The sequence below is a fragment of the Thalassophryne amazonica genome, chromosome 16 (assembly GCF_902500255.1).
Source record: "Thalassophryne amazonica chromosome 16, fThaAma1.1, whole genome shotgun sequence".
NCBI lineage: Eukaryota > Metazoa > Chordata > Actinopteri > Batrachoidiformes > Batrachoididae > Thalassophryne > Thalassophryne amazonica.
In genome coordinates this window covers 39,708,742-39,723,148 of record NC_047118.1, presented here as the reverse complement: position 1 = coordinate 39,723,148, position 14,407 = coordinate 39,708,742, and the positions used below count along the sequence as shown (strand labels likewise).

General features: G+C 40.8%; 1 protein-coding gene across 2 annotated transcripts; it reads right to left on the bottom strand.

Annotated features, from left to right (window-relative positions):
• Window positions 1-1,114: 1,114 nt before the first annotated feature.
• LOC117527320 (ATP-sensitive inward rectifier potassium channel 12-like) lies at window positions 1,115-14,159 on the bottom strand. Of its 2 annotated transcripts, XM_034189629.1 has the most exons (3): window positions 13,841-14,159; window positions 12,448-12,554; window positions 1,115-3,834 (listed from the first exon to the last, which is right to left on the bottom strand). In XM_034189629.1, the coding sequence occupies exons 2-3, from the start codon at window positions 12,468-12,470 to the stop codon at window positions 2,223-2,225; spliced, it is 1,635 nt and encodes a 544-aa protein (XP_034045520.1). In that variant the 5' UTR covers window positions 12,471-12,554; window positions 13,841-14,159; the 3' UTR covers window positions 1,115-2,222. The 2 variants fall into 2 exon arrangements, with proteins under 2 accessions (XP_034045520.1, XP_034045521.1); XM_034189630.1 differs by lacking the exon at window positions 13,841-14,159 and having other exon boundaries at window positions 12,448-12,593.
• Window positions 14,160-14,407: the final 248 nt, after the last annotated feature.

Genomic DNA, 14,407 nt, shown 5'->3' with positions numbered 1-14,407 from the left:
ATGTTTGGAGAAAGAAGAATGCTGAGTTGCATTCCAAGAACACCATATCTACTGTGAAGCATGGGGGTGGAAACATTATGCTTTGGGGCTGTTTTTCTGCAAAGGGGACAGGACGACTGATCCGTGTTAAGGGAAGAATGAACGGGGCCATGTATCGTGAGATCTTAAGCCAAAACCTCCTTCCATCAGTGAGAGCATTGAAGATGCAACGTGGCTGGGTCTTCCAGCATGACAATGATCCCAAACACACCACTCGGGCAATGAATAAGTGGCTCTGTAAAAAGCATTTCAAGGTCCTGGAGTGGCCAAGCCAGTCTCCAGACCTCAACCCCATAGAAAATTTGTTGAGGGAGTTGAAAGTCCATGTTGCCCAGCGACAGCCCCAAAACATCACTGCTCTAGAGGAGATCTGCATGGAGGAATGGTCCAAAATACCAGCTAGAGTGTGTGCAAACCTGGTGAAGACTTAAAGGAAATGTTTGACCTCTGTTATTGCCAACAAAGATTATGTTACAAAGCACTGAGTTGAACTTTTGTTACTGACCAAATACTTATTTTCCACCATAATTTACAAATAAATTCTTTAAAATTCCTACAATGTGATTTCCTGGATTTTTATTTTTTTTTTCATTTTGTCTCTCATAGTTGAAGTGTACCTATGATGAAAATTACAGACCTCTCTCATCTTTCTAAGTAGGAGAACTTGCACAATCAGGGACCGACTAAATACTTTTTTGCCCCACTGTATACATTATTTCATAGTTTAATATTTTTGTGGATTTTAAAAACGGAAAAAAAACAATGACTTTCTAAATTGCAGTAGACTGTCATTTGATAGTACTTTTCTCTTAATCACAATTGGTGCATTCAAAGCACTCTGTAGCTGCACTGATGATTGCATTTGGAATGGCCCAGCTGGTATATTGCCCAGAAAATGCAAAATAGAAAATGGCAAAGACCTAGACATGCATGCACTGCAAATGCTAAAAAAAACATAATACAAATAAGCTCTCAAATGTACCAATAGCAGAATTTGAAAACTAGAAGGACACTCAGACAGCACTTACACACATCCATTGAGGTCCTGCAGTCATGTGTTTATGTCTCTGTCAACACTGTGAGAGGATTTGTCTACTTAGACATTTTGAGATCCTGATCACCGTTGAGCTGACTGGTGACCTTCAAGCCTGATCACCAAAATTTGATCATTATTTTTATTCAGATCAAACATCCATCATTGCTGAGCTTTAATCCTGATTGCTGCTCTTTGATCTTTGAAGCTTGCCATGGAAGTTGTGTTTTTCTTTGCATTACTTCTCTGTCTGCTTTGATCCTGTAATCACAAGTAAAGAAATCAGGATCAAAGATAAAACTCTGAGCTCTAAGGTAGGATCTGTCGAATTATAAGGCCTAAAAGAATCTTAAAAAGAGGTTATTCTGTTACAGATATCTAGTTACAGTCAGGTCACCAGTTACCATTACTTTAAGTTCCTTGGTGACCCAGTTACTCTGAAGTTGCTCTTTACTGTTTTTTAATCATTTACAATGGTCTAATACCAAATTACAGGCAGGATCAAAGAACAAAGATCAAAGCTAAAATGCAGGATCTGCCTTTTAATCAAGATCAAATAAACCATGATAACAGATAAAAATGTAAGATCAAAGGCAAGATGTGTATTTTTGTCCACACTAAAATGCCATCACTTTTTCTTTGGCTCAAGGGCGATCTCTATTAAATGGAATTTAAATCCATCCACTTATGTCCTTTTGCATTATCCTGCTAACTCACTGACAGATAAATGGCAGCAAAACAACAATTAACTCAAAATGTGTGAATTGGACTAAAGTATCAGGTTTTGTAGTGTTCTATTGAAACTGTATTGGCATTTTTATTCTCTTAAGTATAATTCTGTTTTCCTTTCCTGAGATATTAAATCATAATAAGTGGAAGCCAGAAGCTTGAAGGGATCCCAAAGTTCCAATTTTGATCACAAATCCACTGTTGCAACCCTGAGCAAACAGGAACAAGGGAAACAAGAATGTTTTCATTCTTAATTAAATGAGTTTAAAATGACAACATTGTTAAAAATGACAACAAGGGCAAGGTAAAAAAGGTTTAAACATCAACACATTCAAACCATGAAATCAAATCCAACTCAGTGCAGGTCAAGCCAGAACACTTCCTAAATGAAAGAAGAGTGACATACAGTTCCCTTAACTCTTTAAATTTCTTGCTCACTCTTGTAGGTCACTGGATCGAGAGGGATGGCAGTCTGTAGGATGTCAAACTCCATCTGATTATTGTCCATGTCCAGAACACACATGATGTTCTGATTGCTTGGTGCCATGGGCACAGTTTCCTGGAAGAAATTTTGTAAGTCTACAGAAACTGAAGTTCTTCTTTCCTCCGCTTTTTCTTTCCCTACAGTCATAGAAGAACCAAAGATATCATCATCTTCCTCTGCACAGCTCAATGCCACCTCGTTCTCATAGCAGAAGGTGTTCAGTGGTCTTGGGGTCATGTCTAGTGCAGATCTACGAGTAGAGACAGGAGAAGCCATACAGGAAGCCTGGCTAGCTGCCTCGTCAAGTTCTTTGGCGCTGAGATGTGGTGTCGATGGCACTTCATAGGTCATGTGAAAACGAGCATAGTCTACCTTGTAGCGATTCCGGTCCTCATAGATCAATGGCTCAAACCTGTGACCCCAAAAGATCTCTCTGGCAAGGTAGGAACTGCGGAACTGAGTGGTCATGGCAGTTGCTTCCACCATTCCCTCAAGGATAACAATGATTTCAAAATCATCTACCTCCAGATCAGCTTGGCTTAAAGTGTACAAAGGACTATCTTTATCAATCTCATGGACTATCACAAGTGGGGATACTAGAAACAGTCTGTCTGTGCCATCATCATAGCCCACGTTGAGGTCCATTTGCTCCAAGGGAATGAACTCTCCCTCAGCTGTGACATATGACCGTACAAGCTGTGCACGGACATGAGCTTCCACAATATGGCTCCTTCGCAGGTTCCCCACCCTCCACATGAGACACAACTTGCCATCACGCAGAGCAATAACAGCATTTTTGGAGAAAACAAGTGTCTGGTTCCTCTTCTTTGGTCGTGCCATTTTGGCCATAATGGTGCCAATCATGAAGGCGTCAATGATGCAGCCGACAATGGATTGGATCACCACTGTTATAACGGCAACTGAACACTCCTCCGTAACGCAACGCCAGCCATAGCCAATGGTGGTCTGGGTTTCCATGGAGAACAGGAGTGCCCCAACAAAGCCTTGGACATGAAGTATACAGGGCATTCTTTGATTCTGGACTCCAGTTGTGTGTCCATGTGTGGCTCCATGGAGCCCTGCGACCATCAGAAAGGACTCATTAAAGTCTCCATGGACCAGAGAGACAGTATAAAATATAATTCCAAAGAAAAGCCAGGAAATAATGAAAGTGGTGCAGAATAAAAGCAGCAGGTATCTCCAGCGGATGTCCACACAGGTGGTGAAAATGTCGGCTAGGTACCGCTGACCCTTTTCTTCCATATTAGAGAATACAATGTTACATTGCCCATTTTTCTTCACAAACCGGCTCCGGACTTGGTTGGAGCTTCTTGTCAGGACTTTCTTATTGTAGCTATTCATTTCTCCACGTCCCCTTGTGCTGTGCTCAGCAGTGGAGGTTGTTCTAGACTGCCTTGTACTATCTTCTGTTTCTGTGTCACCTCTTGAATGAGGTGCAAAGTTGGAGGAACTGTGACCGTTACGGAGTCCCAAATTGGAGATCTTCTGGAGTTCCTCCTCTGGTACAATGTCTGACACGATGCTGTACCTGTCAAACCAACAGAATGGGAAATGCAGAAGAGAGTTTATAATTTCAAAGGAAGACAAAAAAAAAATTTAATTAAACTTGAGTGTCATTCATCAAGGGCAGCACAGTGGCTTAGTGGTTAGCACTGTTGCCTCACAGCGAGAAGGTCATGGGTTCAATTTCTGCCTGTGGTCTTTCTGTGTGGAGTTTGCATGTTCTCCCCGTGTTTGCGTGGGTTTCCTCTGAGTGCTCCGGTTTCTTCCCACATCCAAAGACATGCGGGTTAGGTGGATTGGACTTTTTAAATTGTCCATAGGTGTGCGAGTGGGTGTGGATGTGTTTGTTTGTCTGTTTGTGGCCCTGCGACAGACTGGTGTCCTGTCCTGGGTGCACCCCGCCTCGCGCTCTATGACTGCTGGTATAGGCTCCAGCCCCCCGCGACCCTTGATTGGACGAAGTGGTTGTAGATGAGTGTGTGTATGTGTCATTCATCAACGACAGATCCTGGAACCTATGTTCAGCTGGTCTTTGAATGCTATTGACGCCATTTTTTCTACAAGAAGGTCAGGACCCGGGGATCCTACCTGCCCAGATGGCACATATCCTGCGGGCTATGTCCTCCACTCCTGGGGGTCTTGGCGTGTTGCATGCTTGGTGCCTTTCTCCGTTGAGGATGTCGAGGATTTATTTATTTTTGGTCTCATGGTAGCAGGGCTGGTACTTTTTGGCTTATGTGCTGCCCTGATCTACCGGAAAATTGGCAAGACGGCGGCATCAAGAACCACGGCCCCTCGCTTGTCCGTCATGATTAACGAGGTTGGCAAGGCAGTGCATTCTCAGACTGCGTTGACTCTTGAACTCAGACACAAATTGGATGACACCTTGGAGCTGATGCATGCCTTGCAGTTGAAGCTGAAGGTTTCGGAGGCCGGTGAATATTCTTAATTCATAATTGGGATTTGGTTGTTCAAGTGGAACTGTTAAAAGTGTTTTTCACTGCTCAACCACAACACTCCAGGTTTATCTAGCCTCAAGGACAAATTGCCCAATGTTTACCTCCAGAGGAATGTCTTCAGGCTCTGGTGAGATTATTCGGCTCCTTCTTATCTCAACCCACAAAGATAATAAACTGACAGACTTACACATGGACAAGACTGAAGCATGCGCCGTATTTTTTTCCCTTTACCTCCCTTCCTGCTACCCCATCACTTTACCCCATCCCGGCCACCGCTCACGCCACCTCTCCCCCCTCCGGGGGCTGCGCAGATTTTAAGCCACGGCAGGTCCCCGTTCCCCCCAAGCTAGCGGCGGCGCGACTCCAGTTGCAGCATCCTTCACCCACTTTACCTCAGTTTGGATGACAGACTGCTTCAAGTTTAGTACACATAAACAATGTCAAATGTATATGTGTTGTCTTTAATTTTGATGTGTACCATTATTACGGTAAACAAGTAATAATTGTGGATTAATTGCTGTATATTGTCTGAGGTAATTGGAGTGTAAACGTAATTGCCCTTTTTTGGGATCAATAAAGTTGTCTGAAGTCTGACAGTGGTCAATAATATGGAGTTACATTCACAAATACTACTTACAATGTTACTATGCCAAAAGGAAGCCTTATGTGAACCTTGTCCAGAAGTGGTATCTCTGGAGTCAGAGGCATCTGGGTTGGACCATCACACAGTGAAAACTTGTATTGTGGAAAGACAAATCAGTATTCCAGATCTTTTATGGAAGAAATGGACGATGTGTACTCCAGACCACAGAAAAAAGGACCATCCATACTGTTACCAGCAACAGGTCCAAAAGCCAAAGTCTGCCATAGCTGTGTCAGTGCCCACAGCAAAGTCAAAGCCTGTAATGTTGAAAACCCAAACATAACATTCTGGGGTCAAAGATGACCCCACATAACTTTCAATTGTCCTTGTCACACCAATGGAACAATTCTTGGGGTGTGTGTTGTGCCATGAAATGCTTCCAGAGAAACAGATTGACATATTTGTGGTAGGACATATTTTTCTGATTTAAAAAAATCATAATGGCACATATTAGTCCATGAGCCAGTCATCAATTTTGACCTAATCGGTACCACTTAAGGTGACAAAATGAGCTGATATTTTCCCGTACAGAGATTGTGCTCAGTTAATAATCCTCTATTATTATAAATATTGAAAGGGGGGAGGGGGGAATTCAAATTCATTGACTTATTTAAACATTTTTTTAAAGTAACGCAATAGTTATTTTCACCAGTAACTAATTACTTTTACAATGCTGTAACTCAGTTACTTTTTGGGAGAAGTAACTAGTAGCTATAACTAATTAGTTTTTCAAAGTGATAGTAGTATTAGTATGTATCCGTATATGTGCATGAGTATATATATATACACATATATATATTTCTGTGTGGAGTTTGTGTGTTCTCCCTGTGTTTGCGTGGGTTCTCTCAGGGTGCTCCGGCTTCCTCCCACATCCAAAGACATGCAGGTTAGGTGGATTGGAAACTTCAAATTGTTGTCTGCAGGTATGCATTCGGGTGTGGATGTGTTTGTTTGTCTATATGTGTCCCTGTGACAGGCTGGCATCCTGTACAAGGTGAACCCCGCAACCCCTGATTGGAGTAAGCGGTTGAAGATGAGTGAGTGAGTCCTTGTCCCCTGAGTCCAGGATGGAAGAGATTACTGGTGCCAACAGGAAAGGTGAGTTCAGTTAATCTCCGTGAGAAGGATTGCGGTCATCACAGATTAGTGGATTATATCTGAACCCCTGTCAGTCAGCCCACTCATTTTGAGCTTTAAATAAATGTGAGTATCTGTTAATAATTGTGTTCTTTTTAATTGTGTCTTCTGTGTGTGTGTTTTGTGGTCCTTAGGGTTACCACAGCAGTTCAGATATGGATCTGTATGTTGATTTGGCACGTTTTTTTTTTTATGCTGGATGCACTTTCTGACACAACCCCACACTACATCGAGAATTGGCAGAGGTGGACTTGAACCAGAAGCCTTCTGCTCTGGAAACAGTCATGATGAATTTTAATGTTACTCTCCATTATGCAATATAACAATATTTCATGTTGTAAGAGTTTTAAAATAAAACATAAAAAAAATATAAAGGACAACAAGGGAGCAGACACACAACTTTAAGATAATAGTAGGCAGACGCACACGCGCACACACACACACACACACACACACACACACACACACACACACACACACACACACACACACACACACACACACACGTCTTAAGAACTGTTAAAAATTGTACATATTTTTCAGTGTACAATGAATGCATGTAAAGGTTAACTTTCATTTTCAGAATACTGATGGCCAGTAACACTGAGCATTCCTTTATCCAGTAGCAGTCGATGGCCTTGGCCTTTCAAAGGATCTGCTTACTGTAAATATCTGGGACTCACCTCACTGTCACACTAAGACATATGTACAGGACAGTAATACAGGTCAGGTCAGGTCGGGAGCATGCGCTGGTGCTGTGCCTCACAGCAGAGCATCCATCACATTATGAAATCACCTTGGGTCCTGGATGGCAACCACCCAGCCAGACAGCTGGTCCATTCATACTTCTCAAAAGTAACTATCTATTTGATGCAACCGGGTGAAAGGTGGGCAGCCTTTTGGCATTCTCCAATTGGTGAGATCCACAGTAAAGACCCACCTGTGTTTTTTCATGCCCAGAGAAATGTGCCACATTGTCAAAATCTCATAGCTGATGTTCCCTCATAGTCCAAATGCCAAGCCTCATCTGAGTCTCCCTACGTAATCTTACATTTGACACAAAGTCATTCCAATGGTACCCAAGGATCCTTCAAAGAGCCCTAGAACCACAAGCATGCAATTGTCGCCGTTGGTCACTGGTTAGCATTCAGGTCTGACAGCCATGTAAGACAGACAAGGACCTTCATTTTCCTGCACGTGTCAACATCTCCAAACTCCTGTCCTGTGATCTCACAAATACATAAGCTATTTCCAAATGTCTGTGGGCCCTGGCACACCTTGACCATTTAACCAGCGTATGCTGACCATATTAAAAATGCTGGCATATGCAGATTTTTTTCACTGTTGGACACATACACAGCGTATTCATAACCAGTTGAACGTACACATGTTGTGTTCTAAACGCATACATAACGTTTCAATGAATTTAAACCAATGACTACGCAACTTCTGCCCAACAATAGTTCCACTTATGCAAAGCATGCGGCAGTGTATCACTGACGTGCACTGGGCGATTGTACTACAAATCGAAGGATCAACATCGGCGTCATGCTGTAACAAACTTCTGCTGGCAAGAACTCTCCTGGCCATGTTCGTGGGCATACCTAGGTCCTCTTGTTCATCTCTTCTTCTCCTGGCTCTGTTGGCACACAGCTGGTGCAGTGTCAAATCCATGAGATCATGTTGATGTTGGAGGACAGTTAGCAGGTTTTCTTGTTGCCTTGCTGGATCCTGCATGTCTGTTCACCAAGGAGTCTGAAGAGTGCTGATGGGTTCCTCCTGCCAAACCCTATCTTTTATATCAGTTGCTGTCAATACGCCATTATACCGTAGCTGACACGTTCAGTAAGTTCAGTAAGTTGCACATACTATTAGACATGCGCCAGTGTATGCCACTATTTTTTATATGCTCAGCCAACCTGGTCTCATGGCAAGCTGTGCTTCAGCAGCACAAAATATACATTAATTTCTTGGTTCGTGATATTGTGACGAAAAGCACCTCATTTACGTCATGGCAGTATGAATTCTTTCTCACTCATTCCGTGATGGCTGCACAAAATTAAAAGTGAAGCGGGGAGGGGGGTCGGGGTGGTTATGGTTAGGGTGGGGGTGGGGGGAAGGAGTAAGATTAGGTTATGGTTAAGGTTAGGGTTGGGGGTTGGAGTAGGGTTAGGAATAGTGAGTTAAAAAAAGCTCCATCACGAACATTTGAATCATTTCATCACGGGAGCATGAAAAAAAAAGTGAGACTGGCCTGGCTCAGCATATGCTGGCTAAATTGTCAAGGTGTGACAGGGGTTTTACTATCTCAAAGGCCAAGGACCCAGAGACATGAATATATTACTGTTTAGTTCATCCCCCTACAACGGCAGGGGTGGTGGATAAGTGGTTAAGTACGATGGTTTCCAGTGTGGAAGGTTTCCAGTTCAAGACCACCTCTGCCTGTTCTCCATGTTGTGTCAGGAAGGGCATCCAGCATAAAAAAAAAAATGTGCCAAATTAACATGCAGATCCACCTCGGATTTGCTGTGGCAACCCTGAGTGAAACAAGGGAAAAGCTAAAAGGTCTTAGTTAATCTCTCTCCAAATTTAACACTTTCATGACACAGAGATATATTTCTAATGGGTGAGTCCAGACAGATATTAAAACCTTGGTTAGTGTTGATCCAAGAAAACCACAAACCTAGACACTGTGACTCCATTTTCAGCTTCTGAAATGCTGCGGGCAGGCTATTCTTTTATTCTGCAAATATTACAGCATTGTCCTCAAACTCAAAGTCAGTAAACCTTTTTTTTTTTTTTTACTACCAACAAAGGCACCTAAGCCACAGTTCTCCACAACCCTACCCAATGCCCCATCCAGGCAGACAGTGAACACCACAGGAGCCAGAATACATCCCTGAGGAACGCCAGAATTCATAGTAATACATCAGGATAAAATAACTTCATCACAGGGCTTTTGTGAGGTCACTTCTAAAAGAAAAATGCAATTCATTGTTGTTGTTATTATTATGTTAATCTGCACAGGTAAATCACCCATGTTAAACTGTGTTAACTAGTACTAGCTAGAGGGTACCTATATGAACTGTAAAACCAATTATTCAAATTAATTAAATAGATTAAGTAGTGTCAACTCAGTCTTAAAAACATATTATTCTACTTACTTACATATTTCAAATTTGTGTAACTTGAAATATTTAAGTAAGCAGGACATTTTTTTAAGACTGAGTTGACACTATCCATCCAGCCATCCATTTTCTTCTGGTTTATCTGGAGTCGGCTCATGGGGCCAGCAGCTCAAGCAAAGCTGCCCAGACCTCCCCATTCACACACACCGCTGTGTGGATTGGTGAATCTATTTAATTAATTTGAACATTCGGGTTTAGTGTGTCATAATCAACAGTGTCAGTGTTAAATTAACACAGTGTTTACATTAGTGCTAGAAAAGTGTTAATTTAACACTAGAAAATAAAGGACACACATAGACACTTTCTAGTGTTAATTTAACACTGGCAATTTTGCTGTGTAGTAGTATTTGGCTATAGCAGTGTTAATCTTTAGTTAACCAGGCAAGGTCGAATCAAGATTCCAAAACTGAAATCAGGGGACTGAGAGACCACACAGAACACTGCAGAATGTCTCTGTCATTTGAAAGTGTAAACATTATCCAAAATAACAATGCTAACATTTTTAATAGATGTCTGATGGATCAAACTTGTATAAAACTGCTACATTTTGTATGCTTATGGACATACTTGTGCATGTTTGATAATTATTCAATTTTCCCTCATTTCTTTATTGTTTTGTGGTTTAATTAGATACTACAGTATGTCTTTGAGATTTCTAAAAAGTATGTACCAAAGGAGAGAATAAGAAATTACTGAACAGAATAACTCGTAAGATGAGTTATATTGTTCAGAATAATAGTAGTGCTATGTGACTAAAAAGATTAATCCAGGTTTTGAGTATATTTCTTATTGTTACATGGGAAACAAGGTACCAGTAGATTCAGTAGATTCTCACAAATCCAACAAGACCAAGCATTCATGATATGCACACTCTTAAGGCTATGAAATTGGCTATTAGTTAAAAAAAAAAGCAGAAAAGGGGATGTTCACAATAATAGTAGTGTGGCATTCAGTCAGCGAGTTCGTCAATTTTGTGGAAAAAACAGGTGTGAATCAGGTGTCCCCTATGTAAGGATGAAGCCAGCACCTGTTGAACATGCTTTTCTTTTTGAAAGCCTGAGGAAAATGGGACGTTCAAGACATTGTTAGGAAGAACAGTGTAGTTTGATTAAAAAGTTGACTGGAGAGGGGAAAACTTATATGCAGGTGCAAAAAATTATAGTCTGTTCATCTACAATGATCTCCAATGCTTTAAAATGGACCAAAAAAAAAGAGACGTGTGGAAGAAAATGGAAAACAACCATCAAAATGGATAGAAGAATAACCAGAATGGCAAAGGCTCACCTATTGATTAGCTCCAGGATGATCAAAGACAGTCTAGAGTTACCTGTAAGTGCTGTGACAGTTAGAAGACGCCTGTGTGAAGCTAATTTATTTGCAAGAATCCCCCGCAAAGTCCCTCTGTTAAATAAAAGACATGTGCAGAAGAGGTTACAATTTGCCAAAGAACACATCAACTGGCCTAAAGAGAAATGGAGGAATATTTTGTGGACTGATGAGAGCAAAATTGTTCTTTTTGGGTCCAAGGGCCGCAAACAGTTTGTGAGATGACCCCCAAACTCTGAATTCAAGCCACAGTTCACAGTGAAGACAGTGAAGTATGGTGGTGCAAGCATCATGATATGGGCATGTTTCTCCTACTATGGTGGTGGGCCTAATATATCGCATACCAGGTATCATGGATCAGTTTGGATATGTCAAAATACTTGAAGAGGTCATGTTGCCTTATGCTGAAGAGGACATGCCCTTGAAATGGGTATTTCAACAAGACAATGACCCCAAGCACACTAGTAAACCAGCAAAATCTTGGTTCCAAACCAACAAAATTAATGCCTTGCAGATGTGAAGAAATCATGAAAACCTGTGGTTATACAACTAAACACTAGTTTAGTGATTCACAGGATTGCTAAAAAAGCAGTTTGAACATAGTATTTTGTGAGTTTGTAGCGTCAACAGCAGATGTTGCTATTATTGTGAACACCCCCTTTTCCACTTTTTTTTTTTACTAATAGCCCAGTTTCATAGCCTTAAGAGTGTACATATCATGAATGCTTGGTCTTGTTGGATTTGTGAGAATCTACTGAATCTACTGGTACCTTGTTTCCCATGTAACAATAAGAAATATACTCAAAACCTGGATTAATCTTTTTAGTCACATAGCACTACTATTATTCTGAACACTACTGTACATAAGTATTCGCACTCTTTGCTCAATACTTTGTTGATGCACCTTTGGCAGCAATTACAGCCTAGAGTCTTCTTGAATATGATGCCACAAGCTACTGTATATCACCACTTTAGACTTCCATCCTACCTTCAATACTGGCACTGATTAAAAATTTAATCAGCTGATTAAAAGATCATGACTTTCCAACAAAGTGCTGACCTAAGCACAAAGGTACAATTTGGACTTCAGTGTTTTCATATTAAAAAACAGATGTGAGCAATTGGGATTTACTCCCTGATGCCTCACTTCATAGACAACCTGCTTTACACACTGACCTATAGTCGCTGTAAAATTTCTCAGTTCTGTTTACTAATCTTAAGATTAAGTTTACCGTAATTTTAGGTTAATCAAATCCTCAAAAAATGTGAGGTTACTTATTAAACTGAATTGTATCTGAAGGACTTGATGTACAACAACCGGATTAGGTTGGACACTGCATTTATAAAATTCACTAAATCCACTTAAGGAATCTTCTTCGCCTCACCTGTTGGACCTGCTTGTTCTCATGGCAACAATCTCTCGTACGGTGCTCGACTGGGAGGCCAGACTCTCTCTGAAAGTTGTGCCCGACAAAGCCTGGGATGAAGGCCACTGATTCAGAGAAGCAGAGAAGAATGTTACCAATGTGGTCACTTCGTGCAAGATCGACCAACAAGTTCCACCTACAGTACGAATATTAACTGAATCTTTATTTAACCAGATTAGTCCCATTGAGATTGCGATCTCTTTTGCAATGGAAACCAACCCACCTAACCTGCATGTCTTTACATGTGAGAGGAAACCCACGCAAACACGGGGAGAACATGCAAACTCCACACAGAAAGGCCACAGGTGGGAATCGAACCCATGACCTTCTTGCTGTGAGGCAACAGTGCTAACCACTAAGCCACCTTGCTGCCAATATAACTCAAGGAAAACACACACACACACACACACACACACACACACACACACACACACACACACACACACACACACTCGAGTATTTCATGTAAAACTTGGAGCTCAGCCGTACAGCATTACACCAGTCTTTCAGTTGTACAATTTAATGTAAATAATGAAAATCTACATCATCAAATAAAATGTGTGCTGACTGTAAATTAATCCTCTGAAGGCCAGGGTATAATTGGGCAATTTACCTTCTGCTTTTACCTTCATAGTTTACTTTAAAAACTGTTTACTTTGCCTTGTTTGGTGTCATTTATTTCAGCACAACCTCACCTGTGTGACTTAATTTGTCTTCAAACAGGACTTTATCTTAAAAATGACACAGCTGTGAAAACATCTTCCAACTCTGGTTTGTATCCATAAAAAAGACATAAACAGCCAACAATCTCTCACTGATAATATTTCTCATTTGTGCAAAAGGTTCATAACTTGCAATGAGCATACTATGCAGAAATATTATGTACTGTACAGGCTGTGAATCACAGTAGAGACAACAATCACAGCACTTTGAACATCTGTGCATCTCTGCACCCTTTACATTTTAAATACTGCTTATGCAGATGCAATTCATATAATTTAAAATAATCAGATTAATTTAAAAATGAAAATAAAATTGAGATTAAATATAAAATTAAAACAACTAATATAAAGGTATATTGCACAACATAAATAACTTTTACTCAAGCCGTAAATCATATCTATTTTGTCTTTAATTCCAGAATTGCTTGATGCCACAATAAGAATATGTATTTATAATTTTACTTCATCATGAATGGCACTATAGCTTCAGTCTGTCTGCTACAGTTTACAGAACAGATCATCTCCAGAAAGAAAAGGGAGCTGCTGTCTCTCCTCTGGACTGACAGCCTCATCATCCTTCAAAGCATCATGATATCGAAGAAGCAGATAATAATTTCAGTGACACTCACCCTGTGTTTTGTGTCCAATTTGTAATTCACTTGTCAAACTCCCTCGTTCACTCTCCGGGGCAAAACTCTGACAGCTCTGTGGTTTCTCTTCTCATTCTTCTTTTTTTATTTTTTGGTCTTTTTCTGCCTTCATTGTTTCCCTCCATCATGTTTTGTCCGCTGCCTCGTTGGCCGACCGTAATCCTGCCTGCGTGTGAAAATGCTGTGTCAATCTCTGCACACAGTGTGTGTCATCACACTGAGGGAGTGCACTCATGCAGATGATCAGCAATGTTTGATATGCACAAGAAAATACAGTCAGGTCCATAACTGTTTGGACAGTGACACAATTTTTGTAATTTTGCCTCAACACACCACCACGATGGAACTAATCTGAAAGGATCAAGATGTGATGATATTGTAGAGTTTCTGTTTTAATTTGAGGGGGTTTAACAAAAATGTCTCTTTAGCTTTTAGGAATTACAGCCACTCTTAAACATAGTTCTTGTCCATAAGTAAGTGGACAAACTAAACATGAGGATTATTTTTTAATACGAATCGTCACTTTTACTGCAAATTTTCTTTAAA

What these genes read in the sequence shown, in the direction of transcription:
- LOC117527320 (XM_034189629.1), bottom strand. Translation starts at nt 12,470, where the DNA reads ATGAGAACAAGCAGGTCCAACAG. An exon ending in AGAACAAGCAGGTCCAACAG is followed by an intron (nt 3,835 to 12,447) that starts GTGAGGCGAAGA and finishes TTGGTTTGACAG; the next exon opens with GTACAGCATCGTGTCAGACA.